Raw genomic sequence first — 20,835 nt, 5'->3', positions numbered from 1 at the left:
GGGGAGGAGCAGGAGTAGACGTGACAGTACCCACCCCCCTGACGTGCGGCACCCGCCGCGGGACGACCCTGAGGACGAGGAACGGGTCGGGTCCGGGCGGCGAAGGTGGAAATCACGGATGATGTTGGGATCCAGAATGTCCTCCACCGGAACCCAACACCGCTCCTCTGGGCAATAACCCTCCCAGTCCACCAGGTACTGGAGCCGACCCCCATGACGCCGGGAGTCCAGTAGGGATCTGACAGCATACGCCGGACTCCCCTCGATACGTAAAATAGAGAGAGCACTGAAGTAGGAAGCCACTGCATTTTGATGGTGTACCATCATATTTATCCGGGAGGGATAAATGGGCATTGCTGACCTGAGCGGGTTGCCGAATGGGCTGATGTGCTAGCTCGTTGGGTCGACTGGTTGTAGAGTATCCTCTGCTGGATGAAGACAACGCCTCCTGGGTGTGTTCGAGACGTTGCACACTGCGAATAACCTCCTCCATAACCGATCCCAGCTGTGCCAGCTGGTCATGGTGTTGACGTAGAAGATAACACTGATCATCGACTGTCTGAGAGATATTCGAATTTCCTGCTGCTTCCATGGTTTGAGTCGGTATTCTGTAACAATGACGCTGTGAGTCGAGAAGCAGGTGAAACGTTTAATAAAACAACAAACATGAAACGAGACAGCATAAACACAGGAACAATACCGACTGAGGACTAAACGTAAAGGAGGGACATATAAAGGGGAGGTAATGAGGAAGGTAATGGAGTCCAGGTGTGAATCATAATGATCTGCAGGTGCACGTAATGATGGATGCCAGGTGTGCGTAATGATGAATCCCAGGACCGGTGGTTAGTATTCCGGCGTCGTCACATGCCGGAGGGGAGGAGCAGGAGTAGACGTGACACATACAAATACATTTCGCGGTAAATTTCCATCAAATGTTCAATATACAGTACCAGTCAAAAGTTTGGACACACCTACTTATTCAAGAGTTTTTCTTTAATTTTACTATTTTCTACATTGTAGAATTGATTCTTCAAATAGCCACCCTTTGCATTGACGACAGCTTTGCACACTCTTGGCATTCTCTCAACCAGCTTCACCTGGAATGCTTTTCCAACAATCTTGAAAGAGTTCGCACATATGCTGCTTTTCCTTCACTCTGCCGTCCGACTCATCCCAAACCATCTCAATTGGGGGATTGTGGAGGCCAGGTCATCTGATGCAGTACTCCATCACTCTCCTTCTTGGTAAAATAGCCCTTACACAGCCTGGAGGTGTGTTGAGTCATTGTCCTGTTGAAAAACAAATTATAGTCCCACTAAGCCCAAACCAGATGGGATGGCGTATCGCTTCAGAATGCTGTGGTAGCCATGCTGGTTACAGTGCCTTGCAAAAGTTTTTCCTATTTTGTTGCATTACAACCTGTAATTTACATGGATTTTATTTGGATTTCATGTAATGGACATACACAAAATAGTCCAAATTGGTGAAGTGAAATGAAAGAATGTTCCAAAAATCTCTAAAAAATTAATAACAGAAAAGTGGTGCGTGCATATGTATTCACCCCCTTTGCTATGAAGCCCCTAAATAAGATCTGGTGCAACCAATTACCTTCAGAAGTCACATAATTAGTTAAATAAAGTCCACCTGTGTGCAATCTAAGTGTCACATGATCTGTCACATGATCTCAGTATATATACACCTGTTCTGAAAGGCCCCAGAGTCTGCAACACCATTAAGCAAGGGGCACCACCAAGCAAGCGGCACCATGAAGACCAAGGAGCTCTCCAAACAGGTCAGGGACAAAGTTGTGGAGAAGTACAGATCAGGGTTGGGTTATAAAAAAATATCAGAAACGTTGAATATCCCACGGAGCACCATTTAAATCCATTATTAAAAAATGGAAAGAATATGGCACCACAACAAACCTGCTGTCACGTATACTCCCCCTCTGGCTTCTAGGTCACCAGGCTGCTCTTGATTACGCACACCTGTCACCATCATTACGTGCACCAGTGCCTCATCAGACTCACCCGGGCTCCATCACCTTCCTGATTACCTCCCTTATATATGTCACGCCCTTTGGTTCCCTCCCTAGGCGTTATTGATTCTGTTACTCTGTTCCTGTCTGTACGCTACTCTTGTTTTGTTCCATGTTGATATATCATTAAATGCACTCCCTGTACTTGCTTCCCGACTCCCAGCGTACATTGTTACACCTGCCAAGAGAGGGCCGCCCACCAAAGCTCACGGACCAGGCAAGGAGGACATTAATCAGAGAGGCAACAAAGAGACCAAAGATAACCCTGAAGGAGCTGCAAAGCTCCACAGCAGAGATTGGAGTATCTGTCCATAGGATGGGCTTTACGGAAGTAGTGGCCAGAAAAAAAGCCATTGTTTAAAGAAAAAAATAAGCAAACAAGTTTGGTGTTCGCCAAAAGGCATGTGGGAGACTCTCCAAACATATGGAAAAGGGTACTCTGGTCAAATGAGACTAAAATTGAGCTTTTTGGCCATCAAGGAAAACGCTATGTCTGGCGCAAACCCAACACCTCTCATCACCCCGAGAACACCATCCTGATGTTTTTCATCGGCAAGAACTGGGAAACTGGTCAGAATTGAAGGAATGATGGATGGGGCTAATTACAGAGAAATTCTTGAGGGAAACCTGTTTCAGTCTTCCAGAGATTTGAGACTGGGACGGAGGTTCACCTTCCAGCAGGACAATGACCCTAAGCATACTGCTAAAGCAACACTCGAGTGGTTTAAGTGTCTAGTCAAAGCCTAGACCTCAATCCAATTGAGAATCTGTGGTATGACTTAAAGATTGCTGTATACCAGCGGAACCCATCCAACTTGAAGGAGCTGGAGCAGTTTTGCCTTGAAGAATCTGCAAAAATCCCAGTGGCTAGATGTACCAAGCTTATAGAGACATACCAAGAGACATGCAGCTGTAATTGCTGCAAAAGGTGGCTCAAATCAATTTTAATTCCAGGTTGTAAGGCAACAAAATAGGAAAAATGCCAAGGGGGGTGAATACTTTCGCAAGCCACTGTATGTGTGCCTTGAATTCTAAATAAATCACAGACAGTCTCACCAGAAAAGCACCCCTACACCATCACACCTCCTCCTCCATGCTTTACGTTGGGAAATACACATGCGGAGATAATCCATTCACCCACACCGCGTCTCACAAAGACAAGCGGTTGGAACAAAGTCTAATGTCCATTGTTTGTGTTTCTTGGCCCAAGCAGGTCTCTTCTTATTATTGGTTTTGTTTAGTAGTGTTTTCTTTGCAGCAATTCGAGCATGAAGGCCTGGTTCACAAAGTCCCCTCTGAACAGTTCATGTTGAGATGTGTCTGTGACTTGAACTCCGTGAAGCATTTATTTGGGCTGCAATTTCTGAGGCTGGTAACTCTAATGAACTTATCTTCTGCAGCAAAGGTAACTCTGGGTATTCCATTCCTGTGGCGGTCCTCATGAGAGCCAGATTCATCATAGCGCTTGATGGTTTTTGCGACTGCACTTGAAGAAACTTTAAAAGTTCTTGAAATGTTTCCGTATTGACTGACCTTCATGTCTTAAAGCAATGATGGACTCTCGTTTCTCTTTGCTTATTTGAGCTGTTCTTGCCATTATATGGACTTGGTCTTTTACCATATAGGGCTGTCTTCTGTATACCCCCCCCCCCCCTACCTTGTCACAACACAACTGATTGGTTCTAATGCATTAAGAAGGAAAGAAATTCCACAAATTAACTTTTAAGAAGGCACATCTGTTAATTGAAATGCATCCCAGGTGACTACCTCATGAAGCTGGTTGAGAGAATGCCAAGAGTGTGCAAAGCTGTCATCAAGGCAAATGGTGGCTCCTTTGAAGAATCTCAAAAATAAAATATATTTTGATTTGTTTAAGACTTTTTTGGTTACTACATGATTCCATATGTGTTATTTCATAGTTTTGATGTCTTCACTATTATTCTACAATGTAGAAAATAGTAAAAAAATTAAGAAAAACCTTTGAATGAGTAGGTGTGTCCAAACTTTTGACTGGTACTGTATATAGCGAGTGTGCCCACTCTGGTATTGGCACGTGTGCTCTACCAGACGCAGATAAGCTACCTACATGATGAGATTATTATGGACAAAAGAGCAAGATTATTTGTATTTGTCAAAAGGCAGCTAAGCATCAATGATCATGTCACCAGAATAAGACCCTCAATATTTATTGGAAAGGAGCATCAAGCTCATCACCTTGCACTTTCACCACCCTGTGAAGTGCATCATAACTTATTTAATTTGTAGCCTAATAAACTGCATGCTTTCCTGAGTGAGTGTTTCCACCGATATTTCTCGCATAATTAATTTTGCAGACACAAAAAGACCTTCTCTTTTGTCGACATTTGGAAAGTTTACCGAAAAAATGTCTGTTTCCATCAGGCCTGTCATGACATTTTTTATCCCACATGTAAGTTACTCACATAAAAAGGTTGGATGGAAGCCTGGTTAGTGGTGTAACTTTTTCAGTGAGGTGTAAAAGTAGCATTGAGTTACTCACACTCCTGCATTCTTTAAGTGGAAAAGTTTAGAAAAAAAGCGAAGGTCAAAGAAAGTCAAGAAAACAAGCTCTTTCCTGAGTCAAACACAGCCATGGTATAACCTTACCATGCCAATTAAACTAAAGACTTGACAATCGGCCCTTTTCAAAAGCCCTGCTATGTGTCAGTCAACATAAAATAAATGTCTGGGTAATAGATAGATAGATCGATAGAAAGATAAGAAATATGTCAAAGATACATTTATTAATAGAGCATTTTAAATATAAGTAAAGGAATAAACTACATTTTCATTGGGATAATGATGTGTAAGGAGTGTGTGTAGCCCCTAAAAATGTACTTATGTGTGAGGAATCTCAAGTTAATCCCAGGGGGAGAAAATCACACAAACACGCTTTTCGAAGAGACCAGGTAATGACGACAGTGGTTGACCTTCTCACACCTACTGGAATGAGAAGAAATGTCCTCAACTATGAATGGCCCCTCAATATTTAGTATGTTTACAGTAGTAGCCCACAACTAACTCTCAATATACAGTATAAACTCACTATTTGGCACGCAAATGTATAGCACCGAAATGCATTAAAATGAAGATCATACAATACGAACCAATAAGCTATAACGGTTTATAATGATCCATTAATTTTCCGGTTAACTAAGAATGAACTATCTGAAAATGACTTATAAACCTTTTACAATGCCCCTTAAGTCTTGTACTACTTAAAATGTTAGGCTGGAGTGGTGTGAATTAAATAACTGTACTGGTTCAGTGTCACATCCATTAAAGACTACCTCATTTCCTCCTGCCCTCTTCACTTTTTCAGTAGTTTATCACGCTCGCGCACACACACACACAAACAATATTAGGCCTTTCTCATCCCGCCAAACCCTCCAATGTCAACACAATGTCTCAGTGAGTCTTGGTGACTGGGAAAAAAGGGGTACTTCTGAAGGGAATGAGAGGAAGCAGTCCCTGTTTAAAGTTTTAATGTCACATGCACAAGGACAGTGAAATGCCTTTCTTGGAAGCTCCAAACCAAACAATGCAGTAATCAATATCAATATAGCACTAGATCAATGTTAACAATGGTAATACATACAGTGCCTTTAGAAATTATTCATACCCCTTGACTTATTCCACATTTTTGTTGTGTTACAGCTTGAGTTAAAAATGGATTAAATATATGTTTTTTTTTCTCAACGATCTACACACCATACCCCACAATGACAAAGTGAACACGTTTTTAGACATTTTTGCAAATGTATTGAAAATGAAATACAGAAATATCTAATTTAAACTCCTGAGTCAATACTTTGTAGAAACACCTTACAGCTGTGAGTCTTTCTGGGCAAGTCTCTAAGAGCTTTCCACACCTGGATTGTGAATTTGTCAATTATTATTTTCAAAAGTCTTCAAGCTCTGTAAAATTGGTTGTTGATCATTGCTAGACAACCATTTTCAGGTCTTTCCATATATTTTCAAGTAGATTTAAGTCAAAACTGTAACTAGGACACTCAAAAACATTCACTGTCTTCTGGGTAAGCAACTCCAGTGTAGATTTGGCCTTGTGTTTAAAGTTATTGTCCTGCTGAAAGGAGAATTAATCTCCCAGTGTCTGGTGGAAAGCAGAATGAACCAGGTTTTCCTCTAGGATTTTGCCTGTGCTTAGCTCCATTTCGTTTCTTTTGTATCCTGAAAAGCTCCCCAGTCCTTAACGATTACAAGCATACCCATAACATTATGCAACCACCACTATGCTTGAAAATATGGAGTGGTACTCAGTAATGCGTTTTATTGGATTTGTATTCAGGGCATAAAGTGAATTGCTTTGCCACATTTTTTGCAGTATTACTTTAGTGCCTTGTTGCAAACAGGATGCATTTTTTGGAATATTTGTATTCTGTACAGGCTTCCGTCTTTTCACTCTGTCAATTAGGTTAGTATTGTGGAGTAACTACAATGTTGTTGATCCATCCACAGTGTTTTCCTATCACAGCCATTAAACTCCATAACTGTTTTAAAGTCACCATTGGCCTGATGGTGAAAATTCCTGGAAGGTTTCCTTCCTCTCCGGCAACCGAGTTAGGAAGGACGCCTGTATCTTTGTAGTGACTGGATGTATTGATACACCATCCAAAGTGTAATTAATAACTTCACCAAGCTTAAATGGATATTCAATGTCTTCTTTATTTAATTTTACCCATCTACCAATAGGTGCCCTTCTTTGTGAGGCATTGGAAAACATCCCTGGTCTTTGTGGTTGAATCTGTATTTGAAATTCACTGCTCGACTGAGGGACCTTATAGATAATTGTATGTCTTGGGTAAAGAGATGAGGTAGTCGTTAAAAAATCATGTTAAACACTATTATTACACACTGAGGGAGTCCATGCAACTTATTATGTGACTTGTTAAGCAAAAAGAAAAAAGAAATCGCTATTTAATTTTTAATTTTGTTTTTTCCTTTCAAATAAGACCTAGACAACCAGGTGAGAGGAGTTCCTTACTAATTAGTGACCTTAATTAATCAATCAAGTATAAGGGTAGAGCGAAAACCCGCAGACACTCGGCCCTCCGGGGAATGAGTTTGACACGCGCTGTAACACAACAAAATGTGGAAAAAGTCAAGCGGTGTGAATACTTTCTGTATGAATGACACACATAGAGTGACACATATTTGTGTGCCAGCCCGGACATTTGCTAGTACACTTTAGTGTTGTCACGATACCAGAATGTTTACTTTGATACCGATACCCAATACTCGATACCATCACGATACTCCATACTAAAATGATCCAAAAACGATACCACAGCAAAAACATTTTTACTTGTATTAGACAAAGTCACAGAATGGCACTTGATCCAGATAGATAAACTCAGCTACTGCTCTGTTCAATCGTTGGGCATCTTTGAGTTCAAATCATTACATTAGACATTTTTTCCGTCAACATTTTTCAGAGACATCCATGTATGCATTTATGAATCAATTGTACAATCGTAGAATCAATTGGACTTTTTTTTACCAATCTAACTACATAACATAATGGTAATTATTTATTTGAATGGTAAACATCTATTGATAAACTGGGTAAATCAAGATGTAGCCCAGGCCAATTCACAATACAGGTGAATGCATATTCAATAGGAGTGTGTGCATGCATTGAGCTTGTTTTGGCTGATTTCATGGGGCTACAGATGACAATGATTTGTTTCCCTTCCATTTGGGACTTGTTTTATTGTACTACTATTCAACATCATTTGCATAGAAGTAGCTTATTTTATAAAAATGTGCGTGGGCCGTCAGAGCCCTATTCCCACACACACAGTCAGTTCGCTGAGGAAATAAATAACCTTTGGGAGAGATAGACCGATTAAGTGAATTAATAACGTTTTGGTGGCAATTAGCTTTGAAATCAGCATATTTTGAGTTATGGCTATCACAAAGTACTAGGATAGTGAATTGGCTGCGCTGATAGACATACAGTCCATTAGGAAAGTATTCAGACCCCTTTGCTTTTTCCACATTTTGTTACGTTACAGCCTCCTTCTTAAATTGATTCAATGTAAAAATGTCCTCATCAATTTACACACAATACCCCATAATGACAAAGCGAAAAAAGGTTTAGACATTTTTGCAAATGTATTAAAAATAAAAAACAGAAATACCTTATTTACATAAGTATTCAGACACTTTGCTATGAGACTAGAAATTGAGCTCAAGTGCATCCTGTTTCCATTGATCGTCCTTGAGATGTTTCTACAACTTGATCGGAGTAAAGAGTCTGCAAAGCTGTCATCAAGGCAAAGGGTGGCTACTTTGAAGAATCTCAAATATTAAATATATTTTGATTTGTTTAACAACTTTTTGGTTACCACATGCTTCCATATGTGTTATTTCATAGTATTGATGTCTTTACTATTATTCTACAATGTAGAAAATAGTAAAAATAAAGAAAAACCCTGGACTGAGTAGGTGTGTCCAAACTTTTGACTGGTACTGTATATATTCTGCACTATTGAAGGTCCCCCAAAACACAGTGGCCTCCATCATTCTTAAATGGAAGACGTTTGGAACCACCAAGACTCTTCCTAGAGCAGGCCACCTGGCCAAACTGAGCAATCGGGGGAGAACGGCCTTGGTCAGGGAGGTAACCAAGAACCCAATGGTCACTCTGACAGAGCTCCAGAGTTCCTCTGTGGAGATGGGAGAATCTTCCAGAAGGACAACCATCTCTGCAGTACTCCCCCAATCAGGCCTTTATGGCAGAGTGGCCAGACGGAAGCCACTCCTCAGTAAAAGGCACATGACAGCCCGCTTGGAGTTTGCCAAAAGGCACCTAAAGAACTCTCAGACCATGAGAAACAAGATTATCTGGTCTGATGAAACCAAGATTGAACTCTTTGGCCTGAATGCCAAGTGTCACGTCTGGAGGAAACCTGGCACCATCCCTACATTGAAGCATGGTGGTGGCAGCATCATGCTGTGGGGATGTTTTTCAGCAGCAGGGATTGGGAGACTAGTCAGGATCGAGGGAAAGATGAACGGAGCAAAGTACAGAGAGGTCCTTGATGACAGATCTGCAGAGAAGAAATGGGAGAAACTCCCGAAATACAGGTTTGCCAAGCTTATAGCATCATCCCCAAGAAGACTCAAGGCTGTAATCGCTGCCAAATGTGCTTTAACAAAGTACTGAGTGGTCTGAATACTAATGTAAATGTGATTTTATATATATATATATATATATATATATATATATATATATATATATATATATATATATATATATACATTTGAAACATTTCTAAAAAACAGTTTTTGCTTTGTCATTATGGGGTATTGTGTGTAGGTTGATGAGGGGGATTTTTTTTAAAATCCATTTTAGAATAAGGCTATTACATAACAAAATGAGGAAAAAGTCAAGGGGTCTGAACACTTTCCAAATGCACTGTAGCTACAGGATCTTCAACCTAGCCTACACTCTTCAAAATGCTTGGTTGTTTGGATGACCCAACTGCTGGGTTGCAGGCATTGGGTCACTTAGTTGGGTTGTTTTCTTTAAAAACAGCCAGGTTGGGTTGTTGATGCTAAGTTATTAAGATATGACTCAGCAGGTCAGATCAGAATACTAGAGGCATGGCTCAGTTGGGGCGTGGCTTTCAGATATTTGTTTTTGGCCACATGTTAGAGTAAATGTCATTCCGGGTAATCTGTTCTGTTTTATTATCATCACATGTTAAGATTGAACACTAACAGTTTTGCAGTAATGAGGCTTACAGAGGTGTATGAGTTCCTCAAGAGCCTATGCAAATCCCAATGTTGGAATTGTTACCACTTTATTAGTATATGTCATCAACAGTGTTAAAGGGATACTTGGGGATTTTGGCAATGACGCCATTTATCAACTTCCAAAGAGTCAGATGCACTCATGGATACTATTTTTCTGTCTCTGCATCCAGTATGAAGGACGTTAGAGGTAGTTTCACCAGCCAATGCTAACTAGTGTTAGCACAATGATTGGAAGTCTATGCTATCTACTAGCATGCAAGAAATTAATAGAAGTCTATAGTATCTACTAGCATCCTAGCAGTTACCATAGACTTCTAGTCATTGCGCTAACGCTAGTTAGCAATTGCCCTAACACTAATTAGCAATTTCTTCAAACTGCACTCAGAGACATAAAAATGGTATTTGTGAGTTAATTTGACTCTGGGGAAGTAGATAAAGGGCTTCATTGCCAAAATCCTGAAATATTCATTTAATATTATATTAGAATAATGTAATATGCATAAATCTTCAAGGAAAATTGAATTTTGTAGTGTAAAAACGTAATATGAGGAACAGGAATGACAATTACTCTTACAGAGTGCCAAAATAACTATCTAAAAGCCACACCTCCAATAAGCCACGCCTCCAATCTTCTGATAGGCTGCTGCAGCTATAATATATTATTAAAAAGGTTCAAAATTGAACCCCTCCCATAAAAAAAAGGGTTCCTGTTTGAAACTTTACACAGGCAGCCCAGTATCAGCGTATAAGCATCAATCTGCGACACTTTGCGAAAATATATGCATAATGTCACAGGGATTCCTCTAAGAACCTTTTCAGAGGGATTCCTCAAGGAACCTTGTTGACCTGAAAAGGTTACCCCACAGTGGCAATCTTTTGAACCCCTCAAGGTTATTGAATGCTCCTTTATTTCTAAGAGTGTACACTTCACATGCACTTTAAAATCTGACCTATTCACATAATACAGAGTGAAAAAGCTATGAGACACTGTCTGTCTAATGATACTGCTTTCTCTTCAACAACCAATCCCGTAGCTAATCTGCATATAATCAATCATACGTCTGCTGCACAGTGGATCTCATTTCAGCACTCAAGTGGATCCCATTTCAGCACTGAATTATGAAGCCAAGATCAATGATATAAAGAATTATGGGGGAAAAAAACGTTGGCGTACTTTAAATGAAATTATGGGCAGAAAGACAAATTAAACAAAACCATTTGATGTTGCCAATTATTTTAATGATTACGTCATTGGCAAAGTGGGCAAACTTAAGCAGGAAATGCCAACAACGAACAGGGAGTCATAGTATTCATGCATAAAAAATTAAAATAAATGAAAGAAAAGCATTGTAAGTTTGAATTTTATTAAAGTCAGTGTGGGACAGGTGGGAAAAAATATTATTATCGAGCAATAATGACAAACCTCCTGGCATTGACAACTAAGATGGAAAGCTCCCTCAAGTCTAGAGGAAGGTGTTTGTCCTAAAGCCTGGAGGGAAGCCAAAGTCATTCCGCTATAGAAAAGGGCACTCAACATGTACTGCACTGACATAAATACTGTACTCCTGAGTGGCGCAGTGGTCTAAGGCACTGCATCGCAGTGCTAACTGTGCCACTAGAGATCCTGGTTCGAATCCAGGCTCTGTCGCAGCCGGCCGCGACCGGGAGACTCATGGGCGGCGCACAATTGGCCCAGCGTCGTCCAGGGTAGGGGAGGGAATGGCCGGCAGGGATGTAGCTCAGTTGATAGAGCATGGCGTTTGCAACGCCAGGGTTGTGGGTTCGATTCCCACGGGGGGCCAGTATACAAAAATATGTATTCACTAACTGTAAGTTGCTCTGGATAAGAGCGTCTGCTAAATGACTAAAATGTAAATGTAATAAATGACTGATGATTGGTTGAAAGAAATTGATTATAAGAAGATTGTGGGAGCTGTACTGTTAATTTCAGTGCAGCCTTTGATATTATTGAACATAACCTGTTGTTAAGAAAACTTATGTTTCATGGTTTTTCAACCTCTGACATATCGTGGATTCAGTGCCATCTATCTAATAGAACACAGAGGGTTTTCTTTAATGGAAGATTCTCTAATGTCAAACATGTAGGGTGTGGTGTACCGCAGGGCAGTTCTCTAGGCCCTCTACTTTTTTCTATTTTTACCAATGACATGCCACTGGCATTAAACAAAGCCTGTGTGTACATGTATGCTGATGATTCAACCATATACGTGTCAGCAACCACAGCTAATGAAGTCAATGAAATCCTTAACAAGGAGTTGCAGTCAGTTTTGGAATGGGTGGCCAGCAATAAACTGGTTCTGAACACCTCTAAAACTAAGAGCATTGTATTTGGTACAAATCTAGAGATATGAGATGCCTAGGCTCTAAAACAGTAATAACAACATAGTTAGCAACAACATTCAACTCTATCGATCTCAGATATTATTGATTATTAGACTAGAATTGAATGACACACAAGCGAATATATTGGAAAAAGATTCCAAGTGGAGACAATTGGGCTTTACTTAAGACCTTAGGGTCTTAATAATACTTAATGTGGTCTGGACAGCATGTTAGCATTGTACATGCCAGTTGCTAATTGTTTTGACTAAACGTAGTTGGCAAGTAGATAACACTGATAGGATACGAAAGCACCGTTATCTCCATACAATTACTGAACACTTAGCCAGGGGGAACAGACAATAGAAACCCCCCTATTGCTGACTTCTGTTATTTTTCCTTTGTGGGAAATAATTGAGTGCCTTATGTAATCTAATTCACAAGTGCTATTTTATGAAATATTTGCGATGCATTGTCAGTCGTGTTGAAAAAAGTAAGTTGATATCTATATTGAAATGGCAAGAAGCGTTAACTGGAGACACATGCAAAGTGTTTAGCTTTCTTCAACAGACTAACTGATGTCTCCTCCATTGCAACTGGTAGTATGATAGGGTAAGCATTGATTAGTTCAAATGTCTATGTACAAGTCTATATCAACATGTTTACAATGAATGAGCTTCTTGGATAAACATCTTGACTTTATCACACATCCGACATGGCTACCTTGTGTTTTACAGATGCTTTATGTGTTTAACTCTCACTCTGGGAGGAAGACATGACATGCGCAAGTCACCAGACAGCCAAAACACAGTCATGCGGTAGGAATTGGATGGCGATGCACATTGACCGTAGTTCCTGAAAGTAGCATTTCCTCTTAATAAATTCAATAACCCAGTGAGTCTGAATCACTCAGTCTGAGGACAGATGATCCTACTAGGCAGGCAGCAGTGCGTTGGCCGTGTCTGTGAGTTGTCACTAAACTAAGAGCGTCAGGGTGAGAACAGCAGAGAACGACAATGTCTCCATAGATACATGCAGTGGTGTAAAGTTCTTAAGTAAAAATACTTTAAAGTACTACTTAAGTCGTTTTTTGAGGGGGGTATCTGTACTTTACTATTTATATATATTTTTTACAACTTTTACTTTACTACATTTCTATAGAAAATAATTTACTTTTTACTCCATTCATTTTCCCTGACACCCAAAAGTACTTGTTACATTTTGAATGTTTAGCAGGACAGGAAAATGATCAAATTCACGCAATCAAGAGAACATCCCTGGCCATCCTTACTGCCTCTGATCTGGCAGACTCACTAAACACACATGCTTCGTTTGTAAATTATGTCTGAGTGTTGGCTTGTGCCCCTGGCTAACCATACATAAGCTAACCGCTTAATATAAAGAATTTGAAATTATTTATACTTTTACTTTTGATACTTAAGTATATTTGTGCAATTACATTTACTTTTGATACTTAAGTATATTTAAAACCAAATACTTTTAGACTTTTACTTTCATTTTCTATTAAGGTATCTTTACTTTTACTCAAGTATGACAATTGGGTACTTTTTCCACCACTAGATACATGTACTGTATGTAAATTACAGCAGGCACCATCAGTATACATTTGTTTTAAAGGATTTCAAATGACAAAGTAGAGCATAAAGCCAGACTTAGTAAGTCCAAAATAATATTTCACATTTTTTCTGGTTAAATATATCTCTATATGTATAGATGAAATATTAATTTGTCATTTGGGTCACTCCAAAATGATAAAAATTAATGTTTTACAAATTATAAGTACAGCAGCTTTGTTTACAAAATGCAGGTCAGATTTCTCCAGGTAATTATGAGACATAGGCCTATTGATAATTTATCTCGCACACATTCTATCTGTTCCTCTGATCCATCCACAACTACAGCAACACATCAACAATACATATCTAGCTATCTCACGCTCATTACAAACGAGACTCATTATAAATGAGAATTGAGTGATACAGAAGTGTCATTTAGCTGACAAATGCATGTCTTAATGGTAAATAATATTGGCTCCTGGCTGTCAGTGTGTCTGCCTGTCTGTGCGACAGCTGACGACGCGCAGGGGCACAGATTTGAAAATACTAGCAGGTCTGTCGTTACAAAGTTGCTTTGATGTTGCTAGCTTGAGCTTCTGAATGAAAACTGGAATTGTGGGGGCGATTTTAATTTTGCACTTACAGGTACATGCAAACTTTGCTGGAGTTGCTAGCTGGCTAATTGTTTTCCTCTTGGATGTTGTGTTTACAATTGCAACCTTTTGATGTCTAATTTATTTTATAATTCAACCCTATAGTTTCTGAGGGTCAACTTTTCCAGGCCAGTGTTTGCACCGCAAGAGATCAAGCTGATAACGGCGCTACTGTTGCACCGCAGTTGGCGACCTATATTGTTTAACTTGTCTATGTAAATTAGAATTACATTTTACTGCTGTAACGTTCATAGCTGACTAAACTTATAAATTGTAATTGTTATAATAAAGTATAGTGGTCTACATGCTTGTTGTAGGCTACAAGCAAACGAGAACACCTGCTATCTGATACTGATTGATCATGGGTGGCTGGCCCAGTGGCCGCTTGAGAAGTCTCAGATTGAGCACGTTATGACGTCTTGCCTGGATTTGTTTACGTTATGTCTTGCCTGGGTTTGTCACCCCGACAGTTTGATATTTCATAATCACAAATGACTTAAATTAGACTTACTGAGTCTGGCTTTCATGGAAGGATACATACTAACTGGCTTAGTTCGGACTTAGACATTCCTAATACAGTTATAGATGTTGTTAGTGGTTCATTACTCCGCCTTGGTAAGCTGGGGGATCTATGTCATCTTTAGTCATACACTATAAAAAAACACACCTCTTAAAGGGAACTTTTTAGAGAAAAAGAACACAAACAAAACATCAAAACTGTAAGGGTAAACAAAATTCACAGACACAGCCTTTAACGACTGAATGTTGAATCAGCTATAAATACACAGTTAGCTATGTTTTAATTGTTTTCCCTTGCCATCTAAACCAATGAGGCCAGCAGTCCAGTGACTGCGGCACAGTGATGTACCACATCACTAGGGAAAGGCACTGACAGCCCCAGCCAACTGCCTGTTGAACGCTCAACACACTCAGCCAAAAAACACAGGACAACCAGGACCAGAACTGCTCCTTGCAGTTGCCGGTACTGCTGTCGGCAAGGACACTGTGTAGGCTATGGAGTGATGGTATTTGTAAATACCATCATCAACCTTGTGGCATTACTAAATAAGTTAGCATTACCTATCCACATAAAATACCTACATGAGCATGGCATTACACAGACATAAAATGTTAATGAGCATTTGCCCCCATGCGGTGCATGTACACTAACATTCTAATTTAGAAAGTGCCACACTGAAGTTACATGGCAAGTAATTACAAGTGAATGCATGTTATTATGAATATAATAGATCCCATTCCGGATGCAAAGTATGGTAACAAAAAGCTAAATTTGTATTTAGACTCTCCACTGATGAAGTATTTAGGTACTGTACAGAGATGTCAACATTACTAAGGGTTAGCATAGCGATTTAACACAAGCACTCTATCGCTCAGTCTGATGGGGCTCCATGTATGACTCATGCTTCATTCAAATGACACACATTATAGTCTACTGTAGTTAAACAATTCTTCATATAACGTAAATGTCTACCTTGTAAGAGGTATTTTAATAGCATTAATTCAAGGAAATAGCACTGCATAGAATGAATGACCTGACCTATTATCTTAATTGCACAACCATAAGTGAATGCAATGCAATGAGTGTGTGGGTGGGTATCTATAATGAAAATAACTTACCAGACAGACACGATTTAGGACCAAGCTGAAGAGAAGAAAGCCCAAACTGTGGAACACTAGAGTGGCTCCCATCCCGTTTCAGAAAGCAATGTTTTACAGAGGTTGACGCTTCAGTTAAAATGACTTAATCTACTTTTAACTGTCTCCAAAAGCGCTAGTCATGTTTCACTCCATCTGTCCTCTCGTTATGGGCTTGATAGTGGCTTGTAAAATCATAACTATGATCTCTTCGCTTTCCCTCCCTCTTTTTAAATCCGCAACACGTTCAAACTGAGCCCACTCACTTTATTTCTCTGCATCTGTCTGTTTTTTTTTTCTTCTGAAATTACATCCACATGTCAGAACTATTTATGTCGCTCTCGTTCTGCGGTGGGAAGTTTAAATGATTCTTTGTGGAGAAGAAACCAGCGCTGTATTCTTAGGTCTTTTTAGTCCTTAATACTAACCGGTGGGAAGTTCAAATGATTCTTTGTGGAGAAGAAACCAGCGCTGTATTTTTAGGTATTTTTAGTCCTTCAGACTAATTTAAACATTTCAGTATGGAGCTGTGCCCCTTTACACCATATACCAAACGTTCCTTCCAACTAATTCCGTCCAAATGTTAATTGGTCAGTGGTCAAAATCATACGAAAAGATGTAGCTAACTTATTAAAACACGTGTCCTAAGTTCATTTATATATAGTGCACAAACGCATGGCTCGTCATGTCATCTATCACAGTGAATAACTATAGTCAAATGAAATCTATAACCATTTCACAGAAGACGTTTGCTTATAATGACAGATCTGAGCGTAGAAAGTGCATCTCAAGACAAAGCTTCACGTTAGTCATAAAATTATGAACTTTTTCCTAATAAGATTCTTGCTATGGCGAAACATCTTATCGTTGGCTATCCCCCCAGACATTAATTTCGGAACAGAATAGATGGCCCATGCACACTAATGATCAACTAATCTATACATTGTATCGAACTATAAAAAGTTTAACTTCAGTTATATAAGTCTATGTGGATGTATCAAATCCCCAAACGTAACGCGATTTACGCATTGGTGATTTAGACAGTCCAAGGAAAACGCCAACTTGGCTATCAAGATCACACTTACGCTATTTGTGAGAAAACACACTGATGCATTTCAGCTATTTCAGAAACACCTAAATCTAAAAAGGCAGCCTCCTTTCAAAGGGTTATCCCTAATATTCAACGCGGCTCCAAATGTTGACGGCAGCGGCTCGAGATCAGTTGTGTGTAATGTGGATGAAAAGGGGGACGGAAAGAGGCAGGTATTAGACAGGCGCGTGAAAGATTCTCATTGGTCCGCGCTCTCTTGCGTTAGATTAAACCACGATTCTAAAACGACATATTTTCTCACCCTTTCCACACAATCTCCACATTCAACCGATTTCTGAGTGTTGCCAATTCATTTCAGCAAACATCTTTAACTGCATTTGCTATCAACATATAATGCATAGGAGGAGTAAAATGTTCCAGAAACATTTACACTTTATTATTTTTTCACTAGTAGCCTACTGTACATATCCTCTACATCAGGATTCACCAATAGGCAGCCTGCGGGCCAACTTCGGCCTCGGGTGATTTTTTCTCACTCATCATTATTCACGATTTATTCAGGACTATCTGTGGTAGCATTCACATTATAATATACGTGTTTAGAAACATATTCTTTTTTTATTTACAATAAAAGTGACTCCAAAATGACACAATAGATTTTTACCATTCATTTCTATTCGGCACAAAATAATCTGAAGCACAACCAAAACCAACGGCAAATGCATCCAACAAGTTTGTAGAGTCACAAGCTTGATGTAATCATTGCATGCTAAGAATATGGGAACAAATACTAAACTTTGGACTACTTTAATACATTTTCCCAATACTTTTGGTCCCCTAAAATGGGGGGACTATGTACAAAAAGTGTTGTAATTTCTAAATATACCCTCAAATTAAAGATGACAGTCTGCACTTTAACCTCATTGTCATTGTATCATTTTAAATTCAAAGTGTTGGAGTACAGAGCCAAACAACAACAAAAGATGTCACTGTCCCAATACTTTTGGAGCTCACTGTATACACTGAGTATACAAAACATTAAGAACACCTGCTTTTTCCATGACATAGGCTGACCAGGTGAATCCAGGTGAAAGCTATGATCCCTTATTGATGTCACTTGTTAAATCTACTTCAATTAGTGTAGATGAAGGGGAGGAGACGGGTTAAATAATGATTTTTAAGCCTTGAAACATTTCAGACATGGACTGTGTATGTGTGCCATTCAGAGGGTGAATGGGCAAGACAAAATATGTAAGTGCCTTTGAACAGGGTAAGGTAGTAGGTGCCAGATGTACCGGTTTGTGTTAAGAACTGCAACGCTGCTGGGTTTTTTATGCTCAACAGTTTCCCATGTGTATCAAGAATAGTCCACCATCCAACCGACATCCAGCCAATGGGAAGCATTGGAGTCAACATGGGCCAGCATCCCTGTGGAACGCTTTCGACACCTTGTAGAGTCCATGCCCCAACGAATTGAGGCTGTTCTGAGGGCACAAGGGGGAGGGGGATAAGCACAATGTCTGACACTATTGGTTCATCAATTGGTTTTCTTAGAGGAGCATCTGTAATCTATCTATTGCAGTTCTCTTGCATTGTTAGAATGTCAACACATTCAGATGACAAATTCAAAGAATTTGCCTACTGTGTTTTTTTCTTCAAAACCATGAATAAGCAAGACTATCAACCACTAATGTGTACAGAATCCATAAAGGCAATGCACTCAAGAATAAATATTAGATTGGTCATGGTCAATAGCTAAGTCGGCCTACTGTACTGTCACAACCGTAAATCTTACAGTTTACTCATTAGCACAGATGAGGCAAATACCTATATATCACTTTATAAGAAAATGTGCCAATTTATGTGGTAAATAAAGTACTAAAAGTAAAGTGTCTGGAAATTAGTCAAAGTGTATTTTTATAGAAGCTTACATGTAGCCTACCACACATAAAGTGACATGGCAATGTGTGTAGTGAGTAAGTCATTGTCTTGGGACATGCTGTGATGGACTGTTCATTTGAATTAAGATGCCATCCAATGCATATCTATTATAAATGGGAAAGAATTATGCTTCTGTGCCACAGAAAGTCTCAACCATATGTCACGCTGAGAGAGATTAGAAAAAAAGAAGAAACCCGAACACTGCCTTGAGGCCGATACGTAAAGCTTATTAAAGAGCAGTGATACTATCAAGAGCAGTGTGCGGGTTTCTTATTTTTTCTCATCTTATTCAACAGGTATTTAGTCCCAGGGTCCTTAGCTTAGGGATGAGCTTTGAGAGCATTATGGTGTTGAACACTGAGCTGTAGTCAATGAACAGCCTCTGTGGATCTGTTGGGGTGGTATGCGAATTGGAGTGGGTCTAGGGTTTCTGGGATGATGGTGTTGATGTGAGCCATGGCCAGCCTTTCAAAGCACTTTGTGGCTACAGACGTGAGTGCTACGAGTCGGTAGTCATTTAGGCAGGTTACCTTGTCGTTCTTGGGCACAGGGACTATGGTGGTCTGCTTGAAACATGTAGGTATTAAAGACTCGGTCAGGGACAGGTTGAAAATGTCAGTGAAGACACTTGCCAGTTGGTCAGCGCATGCTCTGAGTACACGTCCTGGTAATCCATCTGGCCCTACGGCCTTGTGAATGTTTACCTGTTTAAAGGTCTTACTCACATCGGCTACGGAGAGTGTGATCACAGTCGTCCGAAACAGCTGGTGCTCTTATGCATGTGTTGCTTGCCTCAAAGCGCACATAGAAGTAATTTAACTTGTGTCACTAGGCAGCTCGCGGCTGGGCTTCGCTTTGTAGTCCATAATAGTTTGCAAGCCCTGCCACACCCGACGAGCGTCAGAGCCAGTGTAGTAAGATTCAGTCTTAGTCCTGTATTGATGCTTTGCCTGTTTGATGGTTCATCGGAGGTCATAGCGGGATTTCTTATAAGCGTCCGGGTTAGAGTCCCGCGCCTTGAAAGCAGCAACTCTACCCTTTAGCTCAGTGCGGATGTTGCCTGTAATCTATGGCTTCTAGATGGGGTATGTACGTATGGTCACTGTGGGGACGACGTCATCGATGCACTTATTGATGAAGCAAGTCTGTGCTAGCAAAACAGTCCTGTAGTGTCGCATCTGCGTCTTCTGACCACTTCTGTATTGAGCGAGTCACTGATACTTCCTGCTTGAGTTTTTGCTTGTACGGAGGAATCAGGTGGTTAGAATTATGGTCAGATTTGCCAAATGGAGGGCGAGGGAGAGCTTTGTACGCATCTCTGTGTGTGGAGTAAAGGTGGTCTAGAGTTTTTTTCTCCCTCTGGTTGCACATGCTGGTAGAAATGATGTAAAACGGATTTAAGTTTCACTGCATTAAAGTCCCCGGACACTAGCAGCTCCGCCTCTGGATCAGCATTGTCTTGTTTGCTTATGACCTTATACAGCTCGTTGAGTGCGGTCTTAGTGCCAGCATCGGTTTGTGCTGGTAAATAGACAGCTACGAAAAATATAGATGAAAACTCGCTTGGTAAATAGCAGCTAATCATGGCTACCCGGACTATTTGCACTGCCCCCCCACCCCATCTTTTTACGCTGCTGCTACTCTGTTAATTATTTATGCATAGTCACTTTAACTCTACCCACATGTACATATTACTTCAACTACCTCAACTAGCCGGTGCCCCCGCACATTGACTCTGCACCGGTACCCCCCTGTATATATAGCCTCCCTACT

The 20,835-nt window shown here is 40.1% G+C and overlaps 1 protein-coding gene across 1 annotated transcript in view; it reads right to left on the bottom strand.

Annotated features, from left to right (window-relative positions):
* LOC311146365 (parathyroid hormone/parathyroid hormone-related peptide receptor-like) overlaps window positions 1–16,124 on the bottom strand; it is a gene marked incomplete at both ends in the record, with an annotated part of 95,401 nt that extends 79,277 nt beyond the window's left edge. Inside the window, one exon of the mRNA XM_084182851.1 lies at window positions 16,053–16,124. Within this exon, the coding sequence (XP_084038977.1) occupies window positions 16,053–16,124 (72 nt within the window). The remainder of the gene's footprint in view (window positions 1–16,052) is intronic.
* Between the last annotated feature and the right edge of the window lie 4,711 nt (window positions 16,125–20,835).

Source organism: Coregonus lavaretus (genome assembly GCF_964263955.1).
Source record: "Coregonus lavaretus genome assembly, chromosome: 19".
Lineage (NCBI taxonomy): Eukaryota > Metazoa > Chordata > Actinopteri > Salmoniformes > Salmonidae > Coregonus > Coregonus lavaretus.
Note: the sequence above shows the minus strand (reverse complement) of the source record. Positions and strands in the feature narration are given on the sequence as shown.